At 38.1% G+C, this 20223-nt stretch overlaps 2 protein-coding genes across 4 annotated transcripts in view; both read right to left on the bottom strand.

Moving 5' to 3' along the window:
* LOC123310048 (sprouty-related, EVH1 domain-containing protein 2) overlaps positions 1 to 20223 on the bottom strand; it is a 57261-nt gene that overhangs the window by 3760 nt on the left and 33278 nt on the right. The window contains exons 4-5 of the mRNA XM_044893414.1: positions 18816 to 18886; positions 2904 to 3066 (exon numbers count right to left, since the gene is read on the bottom strand). Of these exons, the coding sequence (XP_044749349.1) occupies positions 2904 to 3066; positions 18816 to 18886 (234 nt within the window). The remainder of the gene's footprint in view (positions 1 to 2903; positions 3067 to 18815; positions 18887 to 20223) is intronic.
* On the bottom strand, positions 12351 to 18285 carry LOC123310055. Of its 3 annotated transcripts, none has more exons than XR_006537322.1 (2): positions 18175 to 18285; positions 12351 to 12694 (listed from the first exon to the last, which is right to left on the bottom strand). XR_006537322.1 is itself a non-coding variant. In XM_044893426.1 (2 exons), exon 2 carries the CDS (start codon positions 17491 to 17493, stop codon positions 16507 to 16509), a length of 987 nt encoding a protein of 328 aa, XP_044749361.1. In that variant the 5' UTR covers positions 17494 to 17510; positions 18175 to 18273; the 3' UTR covers positions 16455 to 16506. The 3 variants fall into 3 exon arrangements, 1 of the variants encoding a protein (XP_044749361.1); XR_006537323.1 differs by having other exon boundaries at positions 12351 to 12577; positions 18175 to 18283; XM_044893426.1 differs by lacking the exon at positions 12351 to 12694 and adding an exon at positions 16455 to 17510 and having other exon boundaries at positions 18175 to 18273.

The following is a 20223-nucleotide window of genomic DNA, read 5'->3' as shown; positions in this document are numbered from 1 at the left end:
AAATTATTGATCAAATAATTCATATTTAATTTTTTTTGGATTTGCCAATTTCTACCAACGATTCTCAAATTTTCAGGGTCACCTTAGCATATTTACTTGGCATTTCTTTCTAACTCTAGTACGAATTCAATTTTAGCAACGTTAAGTTGGTATTAAGTGTCTCCTAAAAGTTGATGAGACAGAAATCGTACATGAGTAGTAAGAAATGTCACGTAAATATGCTTAGGTGTCCCTTAAAATTTAGAGATTGTTGGTGAGAACGAGCATTAGTATTGCAGGTATGTATATATTATACCGACGTTGTACCGATCAATTGGAACAGCGTATTCCCAGCATTGTCTAGACGTTTAGCCGACGTGGTGCCGATCAATTGTAAAAGCATTCTTCCAATATTTTGTAGAAGCTGAACCGACGTCGTAACGATTAATTTGAGGAGCGTATTTGAAGCATAGTCTAAACGCTAAACCGATGTGTTTTTGCACAGTCGAATCGTCACCGGATCTGCGGTGTGCAGACTCTGCAACATGTCGGCTCATAGTCCGTCGGGCGGCTGTCGGCCGATGTGACACTATTTGCAGTATACCGACTCTAACATCGCAGCACTAACCCAACGTTGGGCCGAGTTAAAAATGTTTGCTGGGTAATCTCTAGTGTATTGATTATTGAAGCCAATTTGGTATATAATATTCTTTTCTTTATTGTATTCTTCAGGGGATAGGGGAATGTTAATTAGTCTGTGAAATAGAAAGTTAAAAGCAGCTCTTTTTAATGTTGGTGCATGATATGAATGGTAAGGAATGATAATATCGGTTTGTGTAGGCTTTCTATAAATATCAAAAGAGAAATTATTGTTTCTATCGAGATTAATTGTTAGATCGAGTAAATTTATGGTGTTAGAGATCGAGTGTTCGATGGTAAATTTTATTTTAAACATAGAATTGATGGTTTCAAAAAATTTTTCAAGTTCTGTTTCAGTTCCATCCCAAATGCAAAAAATGTCATCTACATATCGTTTCCATGTGATTATATTCTTCTTATATGGTAGCTGCATTATTAGTTCTTCTATATAGTCAACATAAAATTCCGCAATAAGGCCGCTGGATGGTGAACCCATAGAGTTCTAAACATGCGGGGGTCTTTGAAGATTTTTTTTAAAGTTTTATAATAATTCCCGAGATGTTCTCAATGAGCCCCAATGACCCGAATTTGAGACAACCTGTACAGCTTTCCATTAAGAATAGGGAGCACAAAGTACGCCGACGGCAGTGGACCGCGGATACCCGCAATTGGACAGTGAAGACATTCAGGATAGTTCAAGGTTTTCACATCTGCTATTCGCAGATGTGAATGGGGTGGCATTTTTTTGAACCGTCACACAGAGTTAGTTGACCAGCCAAAGATATCTCGATATCATAATTGAGCCAAGAATCGTTCCGCTTACGGCAGCTTTATTTAAAGAGACAACTGTCTCTGACTGAATTCATAGTCCCTTGATCATTCAGATACAATAGGTTATTTTCTTTTACATGCTTTGGATCTTATTGAAAGAATACATTGTTGCATTTTTTTTACAAATAATGCCAGGTTTGGCAGCAATCGATTGCAGTACTTGATTCTGCCGAAAAAAGCTTTTTAATGAAGCATTTCCTTAAGGATCCTTTGAGGAGAAAACAGTGGTTCTTTAAAATGAAAAGACATACTTAATTGAAGGTTATTCTTTTGTTTTGTGAAGTTGTTTCATTTGTTCATCTCATATTGTGTAAAAGTAATTGATAATTTATTTCCAGATTATACATCATATGATTCTGAAATATTTGAGTGAAAACAGTCGCTCCATCTACTTCTGAGCTTTTTCTTAATACACAATCCTCAAGTGTCATCATCAGTCAATATAATCGATTCCCATAGAGAATGATAACTGGGGAAATTGTACTTTAACAATTTAAGGCCAGAAAATACAAGAAACTGTCTATATGAAAGTGCATGGCATCAGAAAATCAAGTAAAATTTAGTGAAGTAAATAACATTTTCAATAGTGACCAACTTTGTGTCGTTAATCAATGGCCACCTTACACTGATTAGGTCGAGGAGTTTATACTAATCAATACATTTACCCTCTACTTGCCAATAAAAATAATTTATAATCACAATAGTTTTTCTTTACAGTGAGAGCTCAATATTCTGCAAAAGGTTTTGTCGGTGGAATCCAATATTTTTGAAAATGAATTTTTTCCTTTTGGAGGTTTGACACTTGTTATTAGTTCAATTTTTGAGTAAATATGCATGATGAGTCACATTTTCATAGTATCTATATTCTATACCTTCATTAAAGGTTTACAAATAGATTCATGAAATGAGAGTTGTGATACAATAATTTGTGTCAAAATTCTTCATGTACTGAATAGATTCTACTCCTCGTCCTCATACCTCAGCTAAAATTCATGTTGAACTTAAATTTTGCAAAATTTCCGATGTCCATCATGAATAGAATACTTGATTATTGAAGGAAAACGAACATGTATGTTATCAATCTTCAATGGAGCTTATATAAAATAAGGAATAGTTCGATTTTCTCCATGTTATTGCAATATAAGGAACTAACGTTCATACTCTGATACTCAACATACTCTGATCTGTGAGCAAAATGAACATATTGAGGCGAATATTCCTGAAATAGATTGATGGAAGGTCAGTGAGACCTTCAATTGTTGAGTAGTGTATTTCGAAGACTGCAAATACTATGAGCCTTTATGCTAAATAATATGCAACTTTTTTTGTTGAATGTTTTCTGGAAGAAATATAGTAATGTTTATTTCGTTCACAAAAGTTCATCGTCCGGATTAATAAACCAAATTTGAATCTCACAATTTCAATTTCGAAAAAAAAAGCGATGTGAAACCTACCTTTATCGCCTTTCATTGGCTCGAAAATGGGTTGTCTAGGCTCCGGCGGTTGAGGTTTATCCTTTACGTTAAGATAGGTGATTTTATGAAGATAATCGATACCTTTTGTACTAGAGTCGCTCGAGCTCCTCGAATCCTTTGGTTCTTGTGGCAGGTTCAATGTCTAAAAAATTTGAAAAAAAAATCAATTCAGTACACAAACCAATTATGAACATCTTTCAGTGTAAATATCTATGCAAATAAACATTCACTTCTCTGAGCGTACCCCATTCTTTGCATAAATTATTTGGGATAAAATTATGATTTTTGTGCAATCAAATAATTTGTTGCATACATATCATGAAAATGAGTACATACCTATCTACATGTAAATAAATGGGATGAGCCTAAATAAGACTTCGTATTCAGCTTCCAAACCCAATTTGAATTCAAGAAGCACCTTTAATGTATGCGTTGAATATATTGGAAGAAAAATACACGGCATGCAGACAAATCTTTGCATTTTGGCTAGACCAGCAATCAAAAGGTAGCGGGTTCAAGTCCCGTCTGGGGAGGTACTTTTCCAAAATTCAATAATTTGTCTGCACGCCGTTTATTTTTTTTTCAACTAAATTTGAAATTTAAAGTTCTCTGTAAATTGCCACTTACAAGAGGCCCTCTCTGAAATAGAGGGTTCCAGGTGTACAGGGTGGGCAAAATTGGTGATACCTGAACTACAACTTTTTCAACCCAACGAGATAGAGGAAAATGCATGGGACATTACGGTCGTCTTTTTTTGAGACTTATAATGCCATCAACTACATTCCTCTATCTTCTTTAGTTTTCGAGTTATAGGTCAAAATTAAAATTTCAACTTTAGTCCTGTTTAAGCTAGCATGTTGAAATGAAAACATTATACAGATACTTTTTTGATAGCAATCCAGTGGCGTACTATGATTTTTTCCAACAGGTTATTTGTTGAGCTATAACATAAAGAGTTGTTTCTACTTACTTATGAAAACAGTAGTTTGAAATGACTAAAATGAAACACTGAGGGCGATGTATGATATATTTCTGAAACGGTAAAAAAAATTCTTTCTAAGTCATTTTAAACTAGTGTTTTTATAAGGAAAAACACAACTTCATGTTATAGCTCAGCAAATAAACCTGTAGGAAAAAATCATAGTACGCCACTGCTATCAAAAAAGTGTCTGTATAATGTTTTCATTTCAACATTCTAGCTCAAACAGAAATGGAGATAATGAGATAATGTTGAAATCGCCCAAATTCAAATTTTGGCGTATAACTCGAAAACAAAAGAAGATAGAGGAAAGCAGTTGATAGCATTATTAGTTTCTCGAAAAAAGACGACATGAACGGCACATTCATTTTCCTCTATCTCGTTGGGTTAAAAAGTTGTAGTTCAGGTGTCACCAATTTTGGACAGCCTGTAAAGTGTGTTTCAAGTAACCGGGTCACTGAATTTCGTAACTCATTCATTGAGCAAATTTAAAAATCAATATGAATTTGACGTTATTGAAAATAACGATCAAACGAATAAGTTAAGTGAATGTGCTGTGTATCAACTTATTGTAGTGAATGTTCGTCTTTTCAGAGAGAAGGAGAAAAAACATTGTTATCATGTTATTTTAGAAGATTCTTGAGGTCAAAACAAACCCCTTTTCTCTTTACTATTTTTTTCCAATTCGTCTTTTTGAAAAGATACATTGAAAATTCATAATGTAATTTTAAGTACTATCTCACGAACGATTTGATCGAATGCAATGATTTTCGGAATATAGTTTTTCATTGATGGAATGAATCTTCTTCGAACACAAAATTCCAAAAACATCTGGTAAAAATATCGGATATTCAAAGAACCCAACTATTAAGAGTAAGTTGAACAATTAATGAATATTTGACCATTCTTCATATTCTCTTGCAAAATCCAGCTTTTACAAGTGATTCGAAAACTTTCAGTGAAATTAGAAAAATTGGGTACCTACTTTGACTGAATACAACTATGTTTAAAAGATCCATAATTAAATATTCACTAGATTGAATAAGCAAATAAACTTAAGACATAAAACATTCTCCTTCTTCTTCTATTTTTGAGTTAAGTGCCGAGCTGGCGCCATCTATAGATTGTAGATATGTATCGTCATCATAGAAATTATAACTTACAATGGAAATCGTAAAGGAAAGAGAAACGTGTTGCCAGAGTAAGTTAGAGCTATTAGTGGCAAAAAGCTCGATAAAAGCGTTGTTTACGAGTGTTTAGTTTGAGGTTGTTGTGCTTTTTGTGCGATTTTCCCGAGTGTTTTGAAATAAAAGTGTTTAAATAACACTAATAAATAATGGTTAAATCCTGTGCAGCCATAAACTGTACAAACTGGCGGTAAAAAGAAAAAATTTCATTCCCATTGAGGAGGACTATTTTATGTTCACGGCAATAAAAATTCAAAAGTAGGATCAGTGTTGTCAGTATTTAACTTCCCTGGTAAAACCCAAAAGAAAACTTTTGAAACCGCACAGCTCGCGTTTGAGGCCCTATGTTTATATGAACTTTTTGCCTAAACATTCCCAAGGGAATAAATCCCTAAACTTATTGTATTGAATTTTGAAACACTCTGTATTCATTTAAATTTATTAAATAAACCATTACGGCGATCGCAATAGGATTAAAATTTTTCTTTTTCGCGAAGTTCCTTGAATTTTCATATTCATGAATTTTTGTAGCTAAAAACAAATAATCATTCAGGCAATGCATGCCCGCAATATTTTTATGTTTGCTCCTAGAATTGTCATGAAAAACGCACAAATAACAGAATTTCCATACTCATTCAATGCTTTTTAAATGGAATTTGCGGGCTTTTTGCCACTACTAGCTCTATCTCTCTCGGCAACACATTCTTCCATAGCTCGAATATGGGAGGGCTCATCCACAGTGGCGTAGCGAGCTTAAGGCGGTGAACACATATGAGCGGCCGCGGCCACGATCACGATCGTGAGACATCGCGACTGAACGCCGCTATATTGCTGAACAGATCGTGATATTATTTGCATGGGACGCTTCTCGATCGTGATCGTGGCTGCGGCCGCTCATATGTGTTCACCGCCTTAAGTCTAGTTCTCAGAGCTTCGTAGTGTCGCCAGCGACAGTTCTCCAGCCAATCAGAGCATGTAAACAAAACTTCCCCTGACCCCTTCCTTTTCATTTCTGGTTGTCGAGAAGTGTCGCGACACGCCCCTTTTGTAGTTGAAATATTCCAACTACACCTCGAATTTCTGCGACAATCACAAGTAAATATAACCTATCTGTCAGCCCCAAAAACAGTTGTTTTTGATTTTAGATATTCTTTTCAGTATTTTTCAATCATGGTATATTTTCCATCTAAATTCAGGTAAATATATGAAACACCAATGATAATTATCACGGAGAAAGGAAATATTCTTTCATTTCATATTTATTGTTTATTTCAGAATGGAGTTTTTCTACAAGTATACAGCTTTATATTCGTGGCGAAAGGCGAAATAAAATAAGGAGAAGAAGGTGGATTCACTAGGCCACTGCGGCAGATAGGTATTTAACTTCCTAATAAACTATTGGAGTTCACTGCTATATTCATTTGGCCAATCCGTAATAGATATATGAAAAGTAAGCTAATTTCACGTTTTGAAATGAGAAATATGTCAAGATTTCCGGAATTAAATTCCAATTTTCTTTCAGTGAATACAAAAAGTGCCTATTTCATTGAAATTCCCAAAACAAATCAAAAAGTAGCTGAACGTTACTCCCACAAAATAAACAAGATTGAAGGTTTTGATCCATTCACCATTTAAGCAAGAGATATACGAGGTTACAGTCCTGATGGAATATGATGATATTGTGGTTTTTCTAGTTTTCACAACCACTTTTAAAACAAATCAGCAAATGAAAGCATTCAAGCGCTTATCAGCCTACAAATGCTCGCATTATATCTGGGTTTTGCTGTTTGAAACAAAATATTATGTGAGAAGTTTTTCACAAAAGGGTCAGTAGGTACAGATGAATTGGTGTACATGTAAAGAAGGGAATAATGACCATTTTATGATAAAATGCTGCTATGAGGATTGTGAAATATATTGGATCCGATCCATGCGGAAAGTGTTGGGCTGACCATTGTTCCTGACCACCTTTTGTACAAGCAATTTACACATGGAACGAATATTTTTTTAAAATGTATATACATAATATGATGTAATGTGGTTGTATTAAATTTTCTCAAAAAGATGCACTGTTCTATACAAAAGGTGTATTTACTATAAATATAAAACAGAAACAATATGAAAATATAATTGGTTCAAAAATAGGAACAGTATAAAATTATATCCAGTAGAGAAATATACAGCATAAATATAATAAGTATAGAATATAACCCATATATTTGAATAGCTCTTTCAATAGCATCCAATAATTTTAGTCGTCTCTTGTCTCGAGTCATTTGAGTAAAACTTCTTATCTTATACTGTCTCTATTTCTTCGGCCAAAATATGCAAGAGGATGGCATAATTATTCATTTCCTGCCAAAATACTGCTTGACTTGCCCAAGTTATTGAATACTTTCATGACCCCTGTACTAATGTAAATTTTACACAATTTTAGTTCGAACACCATGTTTACTTCGGACATTATGGTGTGAGCAACTGGAAAATTCATTTCTGAAAAGATATATGTAATATAAATTCAAAATAGAATAGAATTTTTCAATCGTATTAGACAATCAGCTGTTTATGACAGCGGAGAACACAACACGTCATGTGAGAATGTAGGAAGGAGTGGGGATTGTCGCTGGCGACACTACGAAGCTCTGAGAACTAGGCTTCATTCCGCACATACTATCACGATCTGTTCAGCGCTCGGTTCAGCGATATAGCGGCGTTCAGTCGCGATATCACGATCGTGGCCGCGGCCGCGGCCGCTCATATGTGTTCACCGCTTTACTCGCGCCCGGGGCATACCTTTTTACCCCCCCCCCCTCCCGACTCTTTCGAAAACCACATATTATAATTTAAATCTACTGGCAAATTAATGAATGAATAAAGTAAGATAATACGAGTAGGCTCAAGCAAATGTATATGATCATCTAAAATTACTTGAAAATATATGTATCAATGTATTATTTATATTTAAAGAAATATTAAGAAAGAAACGCATTTTCAAAACTATGAAAAAGTTAATATTCATTATTTTCAAGGAGATACAGATTTAATGATAATATGAATATAGTACAGATACTTTCTAGAAAACGACTAAACATTGTATTTGTTGGGTGTCTGAGAAGTATCTGTATAGAAAAATGGACGATCCCTTAGTTTTTATTTTCCGGAAATTTTTTTGACTGTACATATAAGCACATAGCGTAAGGTACATAGCGTCAATAAAATAATAGAAATATTTAAAAATAGTGTTCTGAAAAAAGGAATGTTTGTACACTGCAAATATTTAACATAACAATTATAACATATCAGTAAGCCATCTTATTAGTTGGGGAGCCGACGATACTAAGTCGGGATTTATTCAAGCGTCGTGGAGACCTAAGCCATATTTTCGCGATTAAGACGCGTGAAGCGTCTTTAAGCGGTGCTATTCGAGCGAATAAGTCATGACGTCAGTCTTTAAGACGCTTTAAGCGGAACCTGGCGGTCTGTGGAGAGCGCCTGTGTCATAGAGTCATCTTGTCTCTGGCCTGTGTCGTCTTAAGCACAGAACGTCTTAAGCGGAAAGAGGTAATATAAAGAAGAAGGGAGAATATGTTGTTTATATCGAATTTGATTTGAATTCCTACTAGGGAAGAGTGCTTTTATTGCCAATAATGCAGTTTCTGCATTATCATTTAGAATAAATAAATATTTTTCAAATAATAGCCAAAGAACAGAAATTGAAAAATTCACAATTCGATTCGCTGTCTAATGACAACGACAGATGACTCAACCATCAGCGATATTCTATTTTTGCGACAACAAAATTAATGACGTCACGCTTAAAGACGCTTTAAGACATCGATTAAGACGCTTAATCGCCAAAATATGACTCTAGTGGATTTTGAAGAATAGATGGTAGGAAGAAAAAAGGTTCTATGAGGCATGCACTTTTAGCGGTGGGGAAAGCGTTTGCAGGTTTTCGAAGATGTAAAAAAAATCGACAGGTGTATATAATCGAGCGTGTCTCTGATAATAAATTAATATTTATCTGACAGTTTGCGTAGTGCATATGGGACTAGCCGTACGGTAGAGTTAAAAAAAAAATGTTCCGAGCGTGTCAAATCTTTCGGGAATATGTTAATTGGACCCAAAGGAAGCTACTTTTCAAGAGGCTGACAATTTCGAAGGTCACAGTGATCCTTTGAAAATGCAAAAAAAATCGTTACTTGTACATACTCGAGCGTGTCAGATTTTCATACAGATGGTTTATCTCGGTGTTGCAGACATGTTGACCCATTAATCTGACAATAATCAAGGGGCGTTTTCTTAATATGACAGTTTGAAGATGATAACAAGGCAATTTTTCAAATATCTTCCTTCCTGTACCTCTGATCGTTTCTGTATTCCTTATGAAAGTTGTAGATAATAAAATGCTCTACAACTTTTTCCTGAATCAATTTCACATACTCTCAACTGTTTTCGAGTTAGAGGGCGATAAGGGCGAGGAGCTTAGCCACACATGAGAAAGGCCAAGGTCATTGTAGAAGCCCAGTCTAATGTACATTTATCGCCAAACAAACAAAAATGTTCAGATGTGGAAAAAAATTGCTTCAGGCAAAATTTTTAGAAAATGTTATGTGGTACAACTTTTATAATGAATGCGAAAACAATTTGAAGTCCAGGAGAAGTGATAATTAAAAAAAACTGATTTTTGTGATCTTTATGGCCAATTTTTATTGCTTTGGCATGCTGAAACTGTCAGATTGAATTTTTTTCGTTATTGCTGGATCATTAGCAGTGGCGGATTATCCCAGAAGCGCACTAAGCGCGCGCTTAGGGCCCCCAACTAAAGAGGTGCCCCTCGGCTATCCGAAAAATATCCGTTTCCGTCGGACCGAAAACAATGTTGTCAGAATTTCATTACAGATCATAAGAATTGCACTCCACCTGACCATGCTTTCTTATCCGTATGGGGGCCTCCAACTATAGCAACCCCCCCCCCCCGGCACTCCGAAAAATCCCTTTTTCTCATATTTTTTAACATTTTTGAGTGAGTGAGTGAGTGAGAGTGAATATGAATAGAAAGTATGAATCAGGGGCTGAAAAGCGAAGAAAACGGAGACAACGAGAGGAGCAATGTACAAAACAGAAGAATTTCTTATCTTCATTTTTAGTGGCTGCTGAATCTAACTCTGTTTCAAAACAGGGAAATGAAAATTTGAACCCAGGGAGTACCAAAACGCAGTTGAAGGAGAAAATGAAAATTTCGACAACCCCAGCACGATTATTGTTCTCTATAAAGTGAGTGTACTACCAATTAATAATAATAATAATAATAACTGTTTTTTAATGGCCATCGACCGAAGCTTTTCAGCCTATACTACCAATCAATGAACCAAATAATGCAACCTTTTCTCATGACATAGCTTCATGGCCGGTAGAAAACACTGATAAAATGATTGAATATCATATAATCAATAAACCCTGTAATATTGGGGATATTTTGAAAATAAAAAGTGAATATACTGAGAGAATTAGGATTTATCGAAGGCTGTTACAAGAAGCAAATTTTACCACAGGGAAAATCAATGGTTCGAAAGAAAGACGAGAATGGCTGATATTTTCAGAGACAACGAATGCTGTTTACTGTTATGTTTGCAAACTAGTTTCAAAAACCACAAAACTGGCAACTGGCTTCAGGGACTTGAGAAATATGTTCAAATGAACACATATCTGCAATGTATTCATTCAGAAGACAATGCATGACTGTTGGACGTATTGACACAGAATTAATAGAACAGTTAGATGCAGAGAAAAATTTATTGGCGTGAAATTCTAAAAAGGATTGTCGCTACTATGAAACCATTGTCTTCTTAGGGAATCGCTTTTAGAGGCCACAGGGAAGGAGAACAATCTAATCGGAAGGGAATTTTTTGTCCTGCATTGAATACTTATCTAAATTCGGTCCAACAGCCTATTACATACCTTGTGCCAGCCACTCTCTCAATTTAGTGGGAACTAAACTAGCCGAATCATGTCGAGGTGCCATATATTATTTCTGTTTCGTTCAGAATTTATATGTTCATTTCTCTGCCTCAACAAAACGATGGAATATATTCTGCAAAACAGCTTGATTGACAAAGCTAAACATATCTAGAGAATCTGCGATACTAGATGGTCATCAAGAGCTGATGCAGTTTGTGCCTTGGCTGAAAGCTACAAAAATATTAGGGAGGTCCTATTGCAATTGAGTGTAAGTGATCACGAGAAACCTATGTTTATTTATTTTTCTTATTAATTTTATCCCGATTCTTTATTTTTGTTCGTCTTCAAATAAAGATATAAGTAAAACGTAGCCTAACTCACTTCATAGACCATTGAAAAAAAGCCCTCGGTATGTATCCACATAAGATATGTCTGTGTCCTACATTTTATTCTTCAAAGGGGCCCCAGGTTTGTCTTGCGCTTAGGGCCCCCAGGTTTGTCTTGCGCTTAGGGCCCCCAGGTTTGTCTTGCGCTTAGGGCCCCCAGTTAGGTTAATCCGCCACTGATCATTAGCTTCAAAATAAGAAAATGTAAATGTGACTTTTTTCTTGCAAGTTTCGCGCCCTCCCATACATTTTCGTCACGCTTAAATTGTCAGATTAAGAGAATATATACTTTTCAACATGTAACTAACCACACTTATATTAATCTGACACGCTCAGGTATGCACAATGATCGTTTTTTTTTTAAATATTCTGACAGGCTGTCCTAGACAATATCCCCTATATACAGGTCTAATTTTTGGTAGATACTCTACAGGGTACAAGGTATCTCTTGGGCTCCTCAACTATATCAAACAAATCCAGAAAGAAAACAATTTATGTAACCTCAAAGAGTAATTGGCATAAGGAAGTGTTGACAGATACAGGTCGAATAAGCCCTGTCAGTTTTTATTGTGAATATATCATTATAGTTTGATTTAGACCATCATTGTTCCTGTTTACCTTATTATTTACGAATTAACACCTATTTCATAACACTAATTTGAAATATATTTTCCAAAAATCAATTTTAAAATTATCCAGCAATTTTTTTGTTTTGCGAACCATTTGGCGCCCCTTTGTGAGTAGCGCCCGGGGCATAATGCCCCCCCTCGCTACGCCATTGCTCATCCATCTTAGATTAGTATATATATGATCGTCATACTCTTTGCAATTGATAACACAAATTGGAGCCATGGAACCCATTTAACGAACTTTAACTTGGCAACTACGCTTCACCTCATGATATAAGACTTCTTCTTCTTCTTCTTCTCTAAAGTTCCAGCTCTCTCATATGCTATCCCCCATATCGAGAGAGGCTAGGAATCCTGGAACAGCCCTATGGCTATGCTTCCAATCTCCAAGTATACGGTACTGTCTAGCAGTCTGATTCCCAGGGGAGCAGGAGTCTAGATCCAGTCTATATCAGACCGCGTCGAGTATATCCTTGATTATAAGCTTCACGCCAGGTTGACCCCTGGCTCTCTGTGCACAGAACAACTATCAATATGTAAGATTAGGCTGTGAGTAATTGAGGCAAAATGTTGACTTTTCAATAATCCCCCTGGAGTAGACAGTTATCACACTTAAGGTGTTCTGGATCTGAAAGGGTTAATGGAATGAGGATTTATATGTGCTGAAACACTACCGGTAAGTCATCAAAAAAGGAAAAAATCATAAGCGGATCCTGGAGCCACTCAAGAACTCCAGTATAATATTCATTACCTCTGGCTTATTGGATAAAAACACATCATTGACAGAGAGAGGGAGCGGGAACCCCAGAGCAATCAGCCCATGAAACAAACTATCTATGTTGAAAGCGTTCTCAGAACACGAAAAAAACAAGTGAGTTAAGTCCCCCAACTCGCCGCAGCTACACAGGGATGAGTCCCTCACCCCGATCCTCGCCAAATGAGCCGGACTCGAGCAGTGTCCAGACCTAATCCTCATCATGGTAGTTATATCCTTTCTTGGGACATTAAGATCTCTGAACCATGTTTTACTCCGATACTTCGATGGACTAATCATTGAAGAGTATATTTTGCCCTTGCTTTGTCCGATGTTATGGAACTCATTGTCCCAGTCCCTCCAAAGTGTGTCTCTGTAGGAAGGCCACAGTTCTCGAGGATCTCCCCTCAGCCGCGATATACCAGGTAGAGCCCTACCCCTGTTCGCCAGCATGTCAGCCGTGTCGTTGTGGACTATATATGAATGACTAGGGACCCACAAAAGAGAGATTCGCAAACCCAAGGTCCTCGCCCTAGCGAGCAGAGTGAGAACATTCACCGTGCAGATATCAGTATTAGCGTCAACTTTCCCACTCTTTAATCTATTAAGAGCACCGAGTGAGTCCGAAATTATAACCGCTTTTCGAATTGACTTATCTAGGATGATCTGAACCGCCCGGTTAATAGCAAACATTTCAGCTGAAAAAATCGACCAGTGGTCTGGGAGCCTACCACATGCTTTTAAAGGGATAGACGGAATCCAAACCGCGTAACCCACCGACTCAGGACCATGTGATTTTGAGGCATCCGTATAAATATCAACATATCCCCCGTACCTCTCCGAAAGCAGAGCACCCATCATCGCAATATTCAGCACCGAGCCCTTCCCCAAATCAGTCTTGAGGACGTCCACTCTGCTCGACCTAATCCCGATATCGGTTAGAAAGTATGGCAGAGTAGGAGATTGCCATATTAAAGTTTTTCTTCTGTCAACGAGTTTGAGCGCCTGTATGTATCCCGGGATCGTTCCGTTGAACCATAAAGGGTCCAGCTCACCCGGATCTCGAAGAGCCCGACGCAGAGGATGATCCGAAAATCTGTACAACTTGGAGACATACTTATAAGACAGCCACAGTCTCCTATATTTGAGCGGGGGTTCTCCGCCTTCCGACAAGATGACGTGAGTGGGGGTCGACCTCATAAGGCCCAAGGAGGTTCGCATGGCCGCGAGCTGGACTCTATCCAGTCTCTGCAACTGGGCTTTAGCACACCTACCATATAAGATTCCACCAAAGTCCAGATATGGTCTGATAAGTCCTCTATAGATGTTGAGAAGAGTGGTAGGATGTGATCCCCACGAAGGTCTACATAAACTCTTGATGATCCTACACTGTGAAATCGCCCTGGAGCACATGGAATCGATCTGCTGCCCCCACTTTAGTTTTTGTTCAAAGGTGACACCCAAATACTTCACCTGCGATCTCCAAGGGACGACCTGGGAGTCGACCAATATTGGCTGGGGATCCAAGGGAATGGAGCCCTTCGAGAAAACAATGGCGGATGACTTAAGTGCATTAATTTTCAGTTCTCTAGCAGACAGCCAAGTATTCAAGGTTTCGAGGCTAGTATTCAGCAGTTCCACGATGTGTTCGACATCACTTCCCGAGCCAAGCAACGCAAAGTCATCTGCATATTGAAGTAGGATAAGCTCCCGGTGTATAAGTCCTCGGGGACAGAGGGTATACAGGCCAAACAGCGGGGGACTCAACACAGAGCCCTGTATCAGTCCTCTAGTAATTTCCTCCCGGAACTCAGATCCCGATGAACCCCTGATGACAACTGATCTGCCCCTGAATAGTTGGTAAATCAGGTTGGCTATATTACGCGGAACACCGCTGTCTATCATATCCTGCCAGAGTATGTTCGGGTTGACGCTGTCATATGCGCTTGAAATATCAAGAAACACAACTACAGTAAATAATTTGTTCTTAAATCCCCTGTATATGTGCGCAGTAAGAAGAGTATGACAGTCGTAGATAGATCTTCCCCTACGGAAGCCAAACGTTAGAGCCTGCCCCAATCGGTCCTCCACTATCTTCTCTATGCTTTCCTTCAACATCCTCTCCAGGATTTTTGTGACGCAGGACGTAATGGTGATAGGTCGATAGCTTGTACAGACGTTAGACGGAAGATTGTTTTTCAGGATAGGAATTATGATCGCAGTCTTCATACACGGTGGGGGGCACTCACCCTGCAACAACCGATTGAGGAGTTCAAGCAGCAGTATCCTAGTGGATAGGGGGAGGTGGGACAGGATCATGTAATCCACACCATCTACACCCGGAGAAGAATCCTTTCTGACCCTCAACGAGTACTGCAGTTCTTCCAAATTGAATCTCTCCGAAGAGTCCTCATATTCAAGGAGGAGGTCCTGTGAAAGGTCAACAGGGGCAATCTTAGCCAGGATGTCTCTGCAGCATTGGTCGGAAATTGTGTGTCCCCTCATACTGGAAGGTTGACCAGAGAATTTCTTTGCTATTCTCCAAAAACGACTTGTATCCCTCACTGAGAGATTCTCCGTGAACTTACGAAAAGAGTCTCTTTTCTTCATTCTGATCAACCGTCTCGTCTTCGCAATTTGGTGTTTGACCTTAATAAAGTTCTCAATGGAAGGGGCATGTTTGTAGGCTTTCAAAAGGGATCTCCTGAGGGATATCTCAGAAGCAACCTCCTCGTCCCACCAGTGCACACTATGCCTACTTGTGTTTCGGACCTTATATTTGGGAATAGAGGCATCAGCTGCAGCCCGGATAGTTGATATATACTCCGTTAAATCGTTGACTCGTCTCACTTCGATCTGCTCAAGGAAACTGGAGGCGAAAAGTTGCCAGTTGGCCTTCTTGGTATTATATTCGCGAAGTGATCTTCTGGGAGTACTGAAATCATGAGCCACATTTTGCACCTCTATAAAAATAGGGAAGTGGTCACTAGGGCCAGAGTCCGGAATTACGGACCAAGTAGAGCGAAGCATCAGCTCCCCAGAGCAGATCGACAAATCCGGAGCGCTGGGATTCTGACCCGGGGCAGTACGCCTGGTTGGCGTACCATCGTTCAAAAGAACAAGCGTATATTCCCTAAGAAATGCCATCATAATACCCCCATTGTGATTACATCTCCCCGACCCCCACTGGGGGTTCTGCGCATTAAAGTCACCCAAGATGAAGAGTTGCCCCCCCACTATCGACGCAAATTGATCCAGATGGGTATCCACAAGGTAGATATCCGGTGGTACATATATATTGACGACAGTGACACCAGCACAACGAATGCCCTGCAATTGGACTCCAGCCGGAAAGTTCATATAGCTCAAGTCCACCACCTCATACTCAAGGGAGTTGCACACCGCCACTGCAACACCCCCAAAACCATCAGCCCTATCTTCTCTCACCAGGGAGAAACCTGAGATACGAAAAGCCTGATAATCTCGCAAAAAGGTCTCATTCAACGCTATTATGTTTGGCTCGAAGTCTCTGATGAGGACCTTAAGGTCGTCGAAATTGGCACAAAGGGAACGTATGTTCCACTGCAAAATTTTAAGCATTCAACACTCGATAAAAAAAAAAAAAAAAACCTCAAGGTGCCCAACAGAGATATCAGCAATTAATTTACTATTATTTAAGATCGAGATTAATATGTAGGTGAGGACTTCCCATATCTCAGGTAGTCCTCACTGTATGTGATCATTTGTCTGTCTTCTCCGGTATCATCTGCAACATCATCCATTATTGACTGGTCGTTCTGGCTGGTAGAGTACACACTACCTTTCGTTTGGGATTGAGATTCTGACCTTCTCAACATAGTTTCACCAGCGGTGTCCATCTGTGAATGGGGTGGTACGGAAGTAGCCTGAGAAAAAGATTGGGAAAAGTGACTTGTTGGGGAAGCCGGCCTGTATGAGAACAAGCACGCTTCATGTTCCGCTTTGTCATAGCCCACTGTGGAGGGGGCTTTTCTTTTTAGTCTTGGACCGTTGTCGTTGGTTCGCATCGAGCTCTGGGTTTTATACTCAGCTTGCGACACGATACTTGCATATGTTTGGTTACGTGGTCTATTCTGCATGCCCTCTTGTTTTTTCCCCGTTATTAAGGGAAACTCCGATGGGTTAGGAGCCATTGATCTTTTACAAGATTTGTCTGCCTCGTACAACGAGACATTATGAATTGCCATAATCTCCCTCATCTTAACCTGTCTTAGGTACTCCTGGCATCGTCTATCCATGGCCTCATGCCCCTGTCTACAGAATAGACAACAAGGTTCAGCATCGCAAGGCTTTTCATCTTCATGATATGAACCGCATTTCCTGCATCTGAATCTCCCCCTGCAGAGATTCCTCACATGACCATAGCGTAAGCATTTATTGCATTGTACAACTGGGGGAATATACAGTTCGACCGGAAGTCTGATATTATACAATTCAAAGTATTTTGGTAATGTTGTACCCTCAAAGGTCAACACACACGTATTCGTTTTCACAAAAACAATGCCATCCTCAGTAGTCTTCCTTCGATTGAATCTTCGTACTCTTATGCATTTCACATTTGGATTTAATCCCTTACCCATATTGACCAGCTCCTCATCTGTTATATCCTGACCAATATCCCTGACAATACCCATGACTGAGACAAATCTACCTGGAATATAGACATCATATGAGCTGGGGTCAAATTCACTGTACCTCACAAAGCAGTTTGCCTGATCGGCTGATGAAAATCTTACACCTACTTTTTTAATACCCTTTCTACTGATATTCAGAATTTTATAATCCTTATAGCTTTTGTTGTTATATATTACCTTACCTATATTGAGTGGGTTCAGGTTTTTGATCTCTTTATTGGTACTTTCTATCATAACCTCAAAAGGGCCCCTATCCCTATCAGAATAAAAACAATGCATTTTTTTAATCTTCGATCTGCCCTGGGCAACGATAGATAGAATTTCGTCTATTTTTTCAACTATATTCACCCTCCCACAACGGTATGCCTCCGACCTAACAAGAGTGATTTCATCCTTCAGGAGTCCCACATTAATGGAATTCCACTCATCCCTGTTCAGCTGCTCCAAGGCCAGCCTTGCCCTGGGGGATAATGCTTCCAGAACCCGAGGCCAAGCCTCGGGATCTGTTTCATCCATAATGAAAACAAAAAAAAACCAGAGATAAGGAGCTTATCTGATCCCAACCGAAACAAAAAAAAACTGAAAAAAGAAACTAACCTAATTCTAACTACAACTATAGGCCCAGAGGCCTGAAATATTTACAGTGTTCAGCACAAATTATAGGATAGGTTCTAAACTCACCACCGGGATTTTTTTCACACACGAGACACAACAACAAGGAATATTCCAGGTTAATCGAACTCCAATCAGCCGGAAATATGTTGCCCCGTCAACAGCCAATGCGCGAATCTCCATATAAGACTTTGAATGGGAGCATACCAGTAGAACCGTCAAAAATGTCTTGGAAATGATGGACGTCGGGGTCAGACTGGTCTAGCCCTTCCCCAGCTTCCCCTGAATCTAATTCCATTGGACATTTGTCAGATATGGTGATAAAAAATTAGAAGAGCTTGTCAAAACCACTCGGGAAAATGGATCTTGAAGAATGGGGAGACTTTCCTCAGAAAGAAATCGACAGTATCATACACATACTGCCTAGGAATCCAAATTTCAGTTAGAATTTCCAACGAATTGTTGATGAATTTTCTTTAAAAAATAAGGTATCATACTTCACTTCTTATTAATTCTTTTGCAATTTAGTCAATATTGAATTGAACTCCATTTTGATATCCGATATTTTGGTCATAAAAACTTTTAAGGTACTGGGTAATACCATATAAGTTTGGTCGGTGCATAATTGCTAATTGAAGCAAAAAGGTTTCGATAGCATGGATGACCGCAAACATCAGGAAATTAAAGAAATGATAAGAAGTAATGCTTACCATGAAAACTTCATCGTCTCCAACATCTTTTGGAAATTTCGAGAAAGGTGGAGGAGAAGAACCAGCAAAACCTGAAATTAGGATTCGGCCACTTATTCAAATGTTTTCAAAATATTGACTGTTATCGAAAGAAGAATACGTACAGAAGCGGAAACATCAAAGACAAATGTTTTTTTTTTTTCATTTTACTCACCATGTAGGAATCCCGTAGAAGGAAGCAATGAAAAAGATTAAAATAGAGCAGGTAAGAACAATTATTACTAACGCTAAAATCCTACCCAAAATCATTACTTCAAATCACATTTTCGTATTTTATTTCAGACTCTGATACCAAATCTTTCAAGATAATCTTTCCAGATATGTAATTCAGAACTGCTATTATTTATTTGAGTAAATGTATCAAGAATGCAGAGACGTGAGCTTTTATTGTATTTTACTTCATCCTTATTTTTCTTTTTTTATTTTATTATATCTTTGTTATCTTTCGATACTATATTGTTCTTGGTTATTCGAATAAATAAGCTTGTGAGGATAACCGACGATAATCAATTTTGATGGGAATTTACTATAGCGTAGAGAATTTATTCGAGTAGGTTTTAGTGTGAAATTCATTTCTATATAACGAAGAAATGACGAAAACTTTCTATTTTTGTCATAAACAAGTCGTGAGTGAAGTCGTTAATTTAAGGCTTTCATGGACGACGCTGGGTAAATTATAAGAGATACTGGAAAATGATCTTTTAAAAAATCCGCGATTGCATACATCTAACTTTCGAGGATGACCAATTTTAACATTTTTAATTCGAATTATGTTTCATTTGAAGAGGTTTTTGAGTGACCTAGAGTGAACTAATATGAAAATGAATGTGATCCTTATCAGCGACATTTATCTCTGATGGAAAATGCTCTTTACAGCATAGCCTTCTCATGGATATAACAAGTTGAAGAATTACGAACTAAGGCAAGAAACGAAACGGCTAATTCGAGGCGAGATTGTAGAAACGGCACGATAATTTCGATTTGGACTAGGATGTAGTTTTTTTTTCAGGAAGGTTCCGCGAATCTTCCGGTAATTGGAGTTTGCTTTTAATTTTCTATATGTAGTAGTATTGCCTTTGGATTTCATTGTTCATAGTGATGTTTGTTGATTTTTTGCTCATTATCTTTCTTCTAATTATATCTTGACTATAGTTTTACTCTGAATTATTGCGCGACTGAAGCCGCGGATTTAAGCTAGTTTATAAATATTCTATCCACTTTTTTTGAAATTTTCCTCATACTTCGTAGAAGGTTATAACGAAGAAAAATTAGGAAAAGTTGTCTAGGAAACTAGGAAAATCTAGAAAACTATTCGAAATATTAATTTTGCGCGCAAGTGTATGCTTGGTACCTTCCACGGACAAGTGAT

Source organism: Coccinella septempunctata, chromosome 1, assembly GCF_907165205.1.
Source record: "Coccinella septempunctata chromosome 1, icCocSept1.1, whole genome shotgun sequence".
In the NCBI taxonomy this organism is placed as follows: domain Eukaryota; kingdom Metazoa; phylum Arthropoda; class Insecta; order Coleoptera; family Coccinellidae; genus Coccinella; species Coccinella septempunctata.
This window is presented reverse-complemented; position numbering and strand designations above follow the sequence as displayed.